General features: G+C 29.9%; 2 protein-coding genes across 7 annotated transcripts in view; both read right to left on the bottom strand.

Moving 5' to 3' along the window:
- Nucleotides 1–987: 987 nt before the first annotated feature.
- Nucleotides 988–2878, bottom strand: LOC108340178 (UDP-glycosyltransferase 79B30). The gene is made up of 2 exons (XM_017577394.2): nt 2123–2878; nt 988–1970 (listed from the first exon to the last, which is right to left on the bottom strand). The coding sequence occupies exons 1-2, from the start codon at nt 2623–2625 to the stop codon at nt 1094–1096; spliced, it is 1380 nt and encodes a 459-aa protein (XP_017432883.1). The 5' UTR covers nt 2626–2878; the 3' UTR covers nt 988–1093.
- A 6334-nt stretch (nt 2879–9212) lies between these two features.
- The window catches only part of LOC108340383 (acyl-coenzyme A oxidase 3, peroxisomal-like), a 91821-nt gene continuing 90143 nt past the window's right edge, over nt 9213–10890 (bottom strand). For all 6 annotated transcript variants that reach the window (XM_017577728.2, XM_052878444.1, XM_052878446.1 and 3 more), the window contains exon 13: nt 9213–9709. In XM_017577728.2, the coding sequence (XP_017433217.2) occupies nt 9464–9709 (246 nt within the window). In that variant the 3' untranslated portion in view covers nt 9213–9463. The remainder of the gene's footprint in view (nt 9710–10890) is intronic.

The raw sequence follows: 10890 nt of genomic DNA, 5'->3' as shown, positions 1-10890 counted from the left end.
TCCTAATGCTAGAATCGAATCCCTCGTTGTCTAGAGGGAGAAGATTTACATGAAAAAGACTTTTCAACGCTCAAGTCAGTGAAAAAGCTTTAGAATCTACGAGAATATTGTTGAGTATGAAAATATGAGTGTATTACCTGAAAAAATACCATGTATATTTATAGGATTTCTAAGTTGTGTGAAATCTATTACAAAATAAAAGCTAATAAAAACTTATTATTTTTATGATTGATTAGTATGATAATAACATTAATATATTATTTAACCAGATTAATCATATATTATATTGATATATGTTTATAAAAAGATATTTATAATGTAATTGATTTCACTATATATTTTGCTAATATAGTGTAACTGTACTAATAAATATATCTGTTAATATTATTTAACTACTTTATATTAATAACATTGATTGAGCCTTGTGAAACTAAACTATTTAATATATTTATTGGATTGGGTAGATAAATTATACACACAGTTTCATCTATTTTTTCTTTTTTTTCGTAATTTATTGTCTTTAAGACGATATAGACATATTGATACATCAAATACTCCATTAATATTTTTTTTTCTATTTTCTATTTTCATCACTTTATATTATTTTTCATGTTTCCTATAATTTATCTTAACATTTATGATGTGCGAAGAAGCTCGTAATTAATATAATATTGTTATATGGTGAGATAATATGATTAGATTAATCATGAGATATATTTTATTTGTTTTTAAGTTTGAAACTTTTATAATAATTTTGTTCTAAAAAATATTTTTAGAGTATTAAAGGAGAAGGATGTATTTAAATTATTCTTGTCTTTTAACACTTAAGCAACATGATAATTTTGAATATACTGAAACGATAGAACAATGGACATCTTATAGTTTTTCTTTTATTTAAATATATTAGCTTCTATATTTGTAGAGGTTTCATTTGATCTCTTTCAGTTTTTTCAGTTATTTTTGCTTGATTTTTATAACATCTAGTCATTGAGTCTAAACTGTATTAATGTAACATGTGTTTAATGTGACAATTTTGTGCAAATACTACAACATTTATTGTTTGATGTTTTGTGTGAATTCCAATGGTTGGAAGTTAAACTCCTTCATCAACTATCTCTTGGAGTCTGCTGCAAAGGTTGTCAAGATAACAAGACTCCAAATTTATGTCAAGGAGGGTCTCTCTGAGCTTAGTGTGATTATCTCTCACCTTCTTGCTGGTTTCATTCTCCTCATCCATCACAATGCTCACAGCTTTGCACACACTCTCCTTTGTGTAATTTCCATTCTCATCCTTCTCAACTTCCACACCAACCTCTAAGTTGTTGGCCATCATCCTTGCATTCAGAATCTGATCACCAACATTAGGCAGCAGTACCAACTGACACTTGTTCACCAGTGCCTCAGACAAAGAACCAGAACCACAATGTGTGATGAAACACCCCACAGAAGGGTGTGCAAGAATCAACTGTTGCATAACCCAACCTCCATACACAAACCCTCTCCCTTTAGCCCTCTCCTCAAACCCTTCAGGCATTGCTGATTCCACTGTCTCAAACCCTACTGGGGCCTTCACTGCTGCCAAGAATGGCATGCCAGTCAGCTCAAGACCAAGCACCAGCTCTTGGAACTGCTCTAACCTCAAAGTGCACTCACTCCCAAAACAACAATAAACCACCGATCCTTCCTCAAACCCTCCAAGCCATGTGGAGAATTTTTCCTCCAACTCAGAGGTTGGTGGCTCTAGAATAACTGGACCAGTTGCCAGCACAGGCTTCTTGAACTGGCTTCCAATGTAATCAAGATAAGGCCCTTCGATTTCTCTGCATGTTCTGTATGCCAACACATCAGCTTCATTCAGTGCTATGAACTGGCGATCGTAGAAGAGAACATCGCTCCCAAACGTGTCCTTTCTTTTCCCGGCAAAGGCACGAGCCTCATGAGCATGAAGCTTGATGGAAGAGTCAGGGTACCTGTGTTACATATTTCAGATACCAATCATAACTGCACAACATATTCATATAATTCATATCTATATCTTTGAAACCTAATAAATATAAAACTTAAAGAAAAAGTCTAAATATTTAAAACCTATGTGAAAGTGTATTGATGATTAGGAGAGTACCCTTCTGGGGGTTCCATGAGGTTACTTTCTGATAGGTCAATCCCTTGGTAATATCTGGCTGGTGGAAGAGTGTAACCAATCATTACAGAGCTAGCAGTGCAATAGTGCACGGCCTTGATGCCTAATTTCTTGGTCAAGGTTGGCATCCAATGTGTGAAGTCATAGAAAACAAGTTCAGGTTTGAGATCAGTGAGAAGGGTTTCTATGTCATCTTTGGTTAGATCCATGGCTGTCATGATGTTTGGTTGCAAAGGGTAAGTGACATCTGCAGTGGTCTGTGCATCAGGGGGAAGACCTTCAACGTGAGGAACAGTGATGGTAACGAATGTGATCAAGTGAGGATGCAAGTTGTATGGTTCCAACTTGGCTTGTGCTTTTGTGGGTGTGATGAAGGAGATTCTGTGACCCCTTATGGCCAACTTGTTGCATAGATGGAGGAATGCTGTTTGGTGACCCATGGCCAGCCATGGATACATAGCTATGTGCAAAGAACGTGGCTCCATAGAAAGAAGAGAAATTGAGAAAAGTGAAGCAAATGAAATTGCAGAGATGAGATAAAGTGGAAAGAGAGTGAGATTGCTAACAACATGGAGAAGAAACGAGAGTCACGGGGATCCTAGGGTTCTTGTGGTTTTGTTTTTCTTCGTCATTGTTTTCAATGGTTCAAAGATTTCAATTGAATTGTGGTGGGTGAGCTTGTACATAGGAATCTGGTGGTCATCACACACCTACAACTATTTTCAGTCATACATATTCACACCCTTTTCATTTCATTTTCCTCTTTACAATAAAATATATCATTCTTTTTATCTATATTTATTCTTATCATTTAAATATTATGTTGTATTATTAAAAGGAATTATTAAGTAATATTTTTGAAAAAAAAAGTGCTTATCAATGAATCATTTATTTTTCAAGAATTTTAGAGGATCGTGTTTACGAAATTACTTTCACACTTACTTTGATTAGGTAAAAAGAGAAGAGTTGCATAATTTTATAAAGATGGTTGGTAAGAAAGTAAACATAAAAAAATGTGGGATCGATGATATTTTTAAAATTTATATAAACTTTTATACATTGGAAGGTCACAGAAAACATGTTAACAACTTTGGTTTTTCTTTCTCATATTTTTCTCTAGAATAAATGATGGTTTTGAGAGTTTCTTTTTTGGTAATGACTTTTTGTGTTCTACACAGAGTGTTAGCCATTCATTTCTTCTGTGTTTTGAACTTTTTCTATCATGACCACTATCTTTGTTTACATGAGCTCAATTTGCTAAGGTAAATTTTGTATCTCTACTTTGTTGGTGAAATTTATTGTTATTTTGTGGATTTCAATCACAAATATTACATAAATATTTTCATTATTGATTTTTAATGGTTCATATTTAAATTTTGGAAAATTTTCAAATAAACTCTGTTTCTGCTCTTTTGTCTATCGTCCAACGGCTTTTTTCTGGCTTAAGCATAGGCGTTTTTGCTTTGCGCTTTATTTCTGTTTGATTCGTTTGTTTTTTTGGATTACATTATTTTTGCAGGCTCAACTCACGCACTCACATTTTTATTTCCATCTTCAACAACAATATCCACGCTTCCCTTCTCACCTTCACTCTCCATTTTGGTTACTACATAATAAATATAGCAAAGGCAGGGGTTATCATTTTTTTTCTCACTTTTGGCCTCACACTCCCCACACATCATCACAGCCCCAGCATCCTTAAAAGGTCACTCTCCATTGAATATTCTCACACTCCAATCATCTTTATCTTCACTCTTTTTTTTTTCATCTTATTCCTCTCTAATCGATCTCCTTTATTTTCTCTTCCATTGTTTTTCTTTCATCAGACAACACAACCTCCCTGCTTACACACCCCATTATCCTTCAGGTTAGACTTAATTTACAAATTCAGTCAATTATGTGATTTAATAAAATATTATGATAGATTTAAACGTAATTCAATAAAATATAAGTTATGGAAAGTCATCGTAAAAATAAATTTATGGGAATCAACTTGATGGAGGTTGGTTAATAAAAGAGATTAAGATTTTGTTTATGAGAAAATCATCAAAAGAAAGTGTAAGGAAAAAAAATAAAAAGATAGAGAGTGAGAAAAGGAAGTTATAAAACAAAGAGATTGAACAACACATTCTCATTAGATCTCATTATCAAGTCAAGGTTAATATCCTATTATGATTTAAGTAGGTTAATGTATGAATAAATTAGGAACGTATAAATGAACTTACACAATATTCAAACATTTTTTTTGTTAGATTTATGATTCTCCTTCTATGATGGTTGTTCCTAATCAAGTTTTTTTTTCCTAAATTAAGATAAACTCTAATTATGAATTTAGGGATTCTTTTATGAAATTGCCCTGAACTTAATTATGATCCTAAATGAACTTAATTATGATCCTAAATGTAATGTTATGAACCCTAATTATAAAATGTTATAAAATCACAAATAAAATGTTATAAAATCGCACTTTTGCATTATAGCTTTGAATTGAAATTTAATGAATAATGCGAATTGCAAAGGTTAGGATGTTGAATGCAATAAAAATTTTGTTATTGAAATGTGTATTGTATATGATCAAGTACCACTTTCCATACTAGTATAGGATCTGTCCTAGATTGAATATATCTTAGACTACTAAGTTGACATGCATTAGGTCCATCCCTACTCGACCAACACAACATCACATATGCCACCTAATCATAATTATCTCTGGTTAACCTTGATAATTCAAAAACTAACAGGTATTTGGACCAATGGACCTAGGCCCAAGTAAAGCTCATGAATAGTAGAATAAACAACACATCTTACGAAGTATATTAATTACATTAATTAATTATTGTATTTATTGCTTGTTGATACACTAGGCTGACTTGGGCATTAAAGTGTCTTCTGTAAGCACAACCCTTACTCAACTTAAGGAGACCATTCAAGTCAGTCTTTACTCGAATGACGATTCCATCATGTGCAAAGCTTTCGATACACTGGTGTGGTCCTTTACAATATAGTTCGTCACGAGCTATCATCATCACCTTACCTCCCTCCCACTCTTCAACAATAGGCAAGAAAAAAGGGAATCTCTGCGAACCTTTGTTGAAAGGTTCAGTAAAGTGGCTCTGAAGATCAAGAACCTAAACCCCGAAGTGGTTCTCCACTATATGATCACAACACTAAGGTCAGGTCCCTATGCGGATGACTTGTGTATGACGTTGCCTACACTACAAGCATGGATGAGCTGAGGCAGCGGAACTCTAAGTTCATGCAACTAGAGGAAGTAAGATCGTCTAGAGAGACAAGACTGTCTAGCAACTCTTGTTTTGAAGTTTAACAAATGAATACTTAAATAAATAACATTTATTAATTAAATCGTATAAAGGATATGCTTGCTAAAAACAATGTTCAACAACATAAGCAAATCGTCTATGATAAATTTGTATAAGATGTTATATATCTTAGAGACAATGTTTGTTAACATTACAAACTCTCTAGAAAAAAGTTTTATTAAACAAACACTTGGTTCTTCCCATTTCATCGTCTAGTGCCTTCTTTGTAAAAGAAAATGTTTTACAAGTCTTCAGATTGCTTTATATTGAAATTATCCTCTCTTTGAAAGCTTTGAATCTGTACTTATTTTTCAGAAACACTTTTGTTGTTTTTGTAAATTCTGAAGAGAATCAAAACACTTGATTGTTTAATTTAGTTGAACTAAATGGTCTTGTCCGAAAGAGTGGTGTTGAACTAGAAGTGGGTAAACTCGTCTATCTAGGTTGGATAATTTAGAAACCAAGAGTGGTAAAACTCGTTGTAATATTTTAAAGATTAGTAGAATCTCTTAATTATGTTTAAGGGAGGACTGGACGTAGCTCAATTGGAATGAACCAGTATAAAAATATGTTTGTCTTATTTGTTCGCTTTCTTAAACGCGGTTTGAAAACTTAAGTGTTTAATATTTATTGCAGACTGTTTAACCCCTGCAAAATAGCTTAAACATTTATTTGCAAAAAGCTTTTAAAAATTCTATTGAATCCCTTGTTCTAGAATTTTTCCTATGTTTCAACTATTTTAATAATTAAATTTAATTAGTAAATTTATTATTTAGGTACATTGACAAATTGAGTATGAAGTAAAGGAAAAATAAAACATGAATTTGTTAATATATTCAAAATTTTAGAAACACCCTAGAGAGATTTAAAAATACTTACATATAAATGAATAAATATGACATATACATGTATATGTATATACATATACATGTACATGTACATGTATATACATGTACATGTATATATATATATATATATATATATATATATATATATATATATATATAGGGAGGTAAGGTGATGATGTTAGTTCGTGGTGAACTATGTTGTAAAGGACCACACTAGTGTGTCGAAAGCTTTGTACATGATGGAATCATCAATCGAGAGACTGGCCTAATGGTATAGATGACAATGTGCTCATTCGAGTCAGTGCTACAATCCTACTAGTCCAAGGTAAGAGTCTTCCACTACTTAGGAAGGAGGGTATAGTAGTGATGTTATTTATAAAGGATCTCCCTCCTAGTGTCCAGGAGTTGTGTGTCTTGGGAGTAAGGTTGTACTCTAATTCCTCTTCATTTCAACGGACATGACTAGTAGAAGTAACACTGGGTTCGTGTTATCAAGGGTTTCCTTCTCCTTTTCCTTGCCTGTCGTTCCTTTAATCTTAATCCTCCTTTGTAGCCTAGCATTCTCCTACCTCAGTGCTTCCATCTCTTCAACACTTCTTTTCTTAAATTTGACGAATTACAATTGCATCTTCACTTACGCTTCCAAGATAGGAACCATATCTACCGAGGAGTAGGGCTGGGCAAAAATAACTGATCTGTACTGTACTATAGTTAACTATACTATATTATACTTAAAAAAACTAATCCACTTTTACTAAAAGTTCAATATACTATTTTATGGTTTAGTTTTTAAAAACTGAACTTATAACAGTTTTGGTTCAGTTAACTGTGAGAACTGTATCTACTCTTTTCTCTTCTCTAGTTCTTGTTCAATTGCTCTGTCTTGCTAAGAAAACGTTATTTAATAATAAAATATTAATAAAAGAAACCGTTCAAATAAAAAATTAATAATGAATTTTTTAATACAAATTTTTTTTATCACAAATTTTTATATTTTTTTATCAATAAACATATATTACTTTTTAAATAATATTATTTTAAGTAATAAAAGTAAAATATATTTTTTTAAATTTAATTTTATTAAATGATTAAGTAATAGAAATCATAAAAAAAAAGACTATATAAAAAAAATAATACTTTAAATATATTATATTCTTTAACATATTATTAAATATGTAAAAATATGTTAAAAAAACTTTTAATGATAATAAAATGTGTGTAAGCGCACACACTAAAATAACTATTTATTTTAAAAATCAACTTACTTTAAAATAAATATCAATATTATTATTTTTAAATGATAATATTTTACATACTAAAACTAAAATATATTTTTAACGTTAAATTTTATTAAATGACTATATAATGAAATATCATAAAAAAATAGTAATATAGCAAAAATAATTAATATTATAGAAATATCAAATGACAAAAAAAATTAACAAATGTTTATTAAGAGTAACTTTTTTAGTATCATCTTTTATTATATTATAATAATTAATAAATATTATTTTAATTTTTACATAATAAAATATAAATAATAAATAATTGATTAATAAAACAATTTTATGAGGCAACAAAATAAATATAAATAAAAAATTATTTTAAAATAAAATAAGTAGATAAAAAGATAAAATAAATTATATACATATATAAAACAAAAAAATATAAAAAAAATTAAAAAAATAAATATAAAAGTAAAATAATATTCATGACAAAATAAATATAAATAAAAAAAATAAAAAAAAAATAAAATAATTTCCATACACATAATAATAAAAGAAATATAAATAAAATAAAAAATAAAAATATCAAATAATTAAAAAAGTTAATTTGTAAGACACTTATAAATAAAATAAAATAAAAATATTAAAATAAATTTCAATTAAAAAGAACATGTATTGTTATACTATTCAGTTTAAAAACTAGTACAATTCAGTTTAAAATGAGTACAATTCAGTTTAAAATTAGTATAGTTAGTTCAGTTTAGTTTATATTGTAGTTTAATACAATTTAGTATAGTTCAGTTCAGTCCAGTTTGATAAAACAAAAAACAGTTCAGTTCAGTTTGTCTGAAGTGTTTTACAGTTCAGTTTAGACAAATTAATTTTTAGTTCAGTACAGATTTTAGTAGTACAGTGCAGTTCAGTTCTATTTGCCCACCCCTACCGAGGAGGGTCGTACTTCTTTTGTTCCAACCATCTTACTTCTTGTATACACCATAAAGTTCTCTTTACATAATACAAGTTAGTCATATGGTGAGCGTCAATTGTTCTTATAGAGCTAAGTGTGTATCTTGCAAAAACTTCCAAGGATGCTCCAAAGACTTCCAAACCTTCAATCTCCAAGATATTCGTCCTCTTTCTAAGTACTTATTCTCCTTAAGTTGAGTAAGGATTGTGCTTATAAAAAACACTCTAATGTCCAAGTCAGCCTAGTGTATCAACAAGCAATAAATGCAATAATTAATTAGCATACCTCGTAAGATTTGCTATTTATACTACTATTCATGGATTTTACCTGGGTCTGGGTTCATTGGTCCAAATACCTGTTAGCTTTTGAATTATCAAGGTTAACCACGAATCATTATGATTAGGTGGCTTGTGTGATGTGGTGTTGGCTGAGTAGGAATGAGCCTAATGCATGTCAACTTAGTAGTTTGAGATATATTCAATCAAGGACGAATCATATACTAGTATGGAAAGAGGTAATCGATCATATATAATACACATTTCAGTAATAAAATTTTTATTGCATTCAATTCTAGTGAGGATTCTACCTCATCTTTTTATTTTTTTCCTTTCATCTTTTCATTGTTTTACAATTTGGAACACTTTTCTGTTCTAGAGTTATCAACTAGCAGAAGAGTTAGGCAGAACGAGCAATATTGAAAACCTTCATGGATGCAAAGTCAACTTTACCAGCTTGTTCATTGAAGGTAAATATAAATAAGTAATTCAGGTACATTTATCAGATTCAAATATGTTAACAACTATTTACCAAATGGTACAAAAATACTTGATGAAACTCAACCTGAATGATTTGGCCTTGGTTTCCTTCGTATACTATCCTTTTATTTTGTTCTTTAAACTTTTTATTCACCCAATAACATGCAACAAAGATACTATTCAAATGCAGATATTTGCATAAGCTTGCTAAAGTTGAGAAGACCAAGAATTTGAGTCAACCCAGTTATATGCAATAGGGCTCAAGAAAGCATCAGGAATACCAAAGGAACTGACCAAGGCAAGTGCATGTGGTCGAAGTTCAGCGCATAGTTTTGGCACTTCTTTCCTCACTACAAAAGCATTCTCTGTTGACAAGTATCCATATCGAAAAAAGGTAGCATCTTCATCCACACTTATCATAGCATACAACGATCTCAATAGACCCAACACATTCTACAGAGAAGGCAAATAAAAGTAAAAAGATCAATTAATGGATTAGTTACACCCAACACACATTTAGAATATACTCTATTAAATACTAAAGTTAGACTTCTATTTGTACAAGTTTTTCTAACAATGTGTTAAATATGATTTTGATCCCTTAACATTAAGTAAAAATTGAAATTAGTCTCTTTTCGAAAATTTGAGCCAATTTAGTCTTCCATCTTTAGAATTGTGTGAATTTAGTCTTTTCAATCAAATTTTGTTGTGTTTATTTGATATTTCAAGCAATTTTTTCAATTAACATTGAAACGAAAATATGTCAAACGATATAAACAACTATCATGAAACGCGTTTAAAACATTAAATAAGCTGAACAAAATTTGATTAAAAAGACTAAATCCACAAATTTTTAAAGTTGAAAGATTAAATTGATTCAAAATTTCAAAAAAGAGAGACTAATTCTTGTTTTCCGTGAAAACTCATTTAACAACACTCATAAGAAAAAAAAATATAAATAAAATTCTCTCAAACTAAATTTCGCTAAAGTATTAAATCAAATCAGCTTCGTGACGAAGTTACCGTCCCTTAATTCCTAAAAAAACTAATTTTAACTTGTAAATAAATAATTTTAACTTTGCTAAATAAATAATTTATCAAATTTTTCAATGAATTTTTATAGAAAAACTTGTACAAACAAGGTCTTAACAAGTCCAACTAGTGATTTTGTAATTTCTAGCAAAACTTAACGAATAGTGAAAAGCATGGTGTTTGGAACCGTACCGATTTGACGAGGAGCTAATTTCTTATCCGGTTTGACTGTAGGGCAAAACAAGTAATACATAAACTAGTAAAACCAGTCCAAAAACTGGTCAAACCGGTTCAATAAAAAATTTAATAAATTACAATTTTAACTTTTTAATCTTATCAAATAAAAATCAACCTAAATATTAGTCATTTTCTTCTTTATTCTAGATATAATTTTGTTATTATTAACAAATCTTGATGTATATTACTGAAATTTCAATTTGAGCATGATACACTTATTTTATTTAACTTTCTTTTATATATTTTAATGTTAAGAGCCTATATACAATCATAAAATTATGATATTATACATCTTTAATATTATATTTGTGTATTTTTAATGAATTTTAATAATAAAGGTTCAATTCCGGACCTCTGTTAAACTA

Source organism: Vigna angularis, chromosome 5 (genome assembly GCF_016808095.1).
Source record: "Vigna angularis cultivar LongXiaoDou No.4 chromosome 5, ASM1680809v1, whole genome shotgun sequence".
Lineage (NCBI taxonomy): Eukaryota > Viridiplantae > Streptophyta > Magnoliopsida > Fabales > Fabaceae > Vigna > Vigna angularis.
The sequence above is the reverse complement of the archived record's forward strand: the minus strand, read 5'-3'. Positions and strand labels throughout refer to the sequence as shown.

Bases quoted from the DNA above. Each gene is read 5' to 3' on its own strand.
- LOC108340178 (XM_017577394.2), bottom strand. From the start codon at position 2,625: ATGGAGCCACGTTCTTTGCACATAGCTATGTATCCATGGCTGGCCATG. The intron at 1,971-2,122 runs GTACTCTCCTAA...TATGTAACACAG, and splicing joins CTCATGGAACCCCCAGAAGG to GTACCCTGACTCTTCCATCA.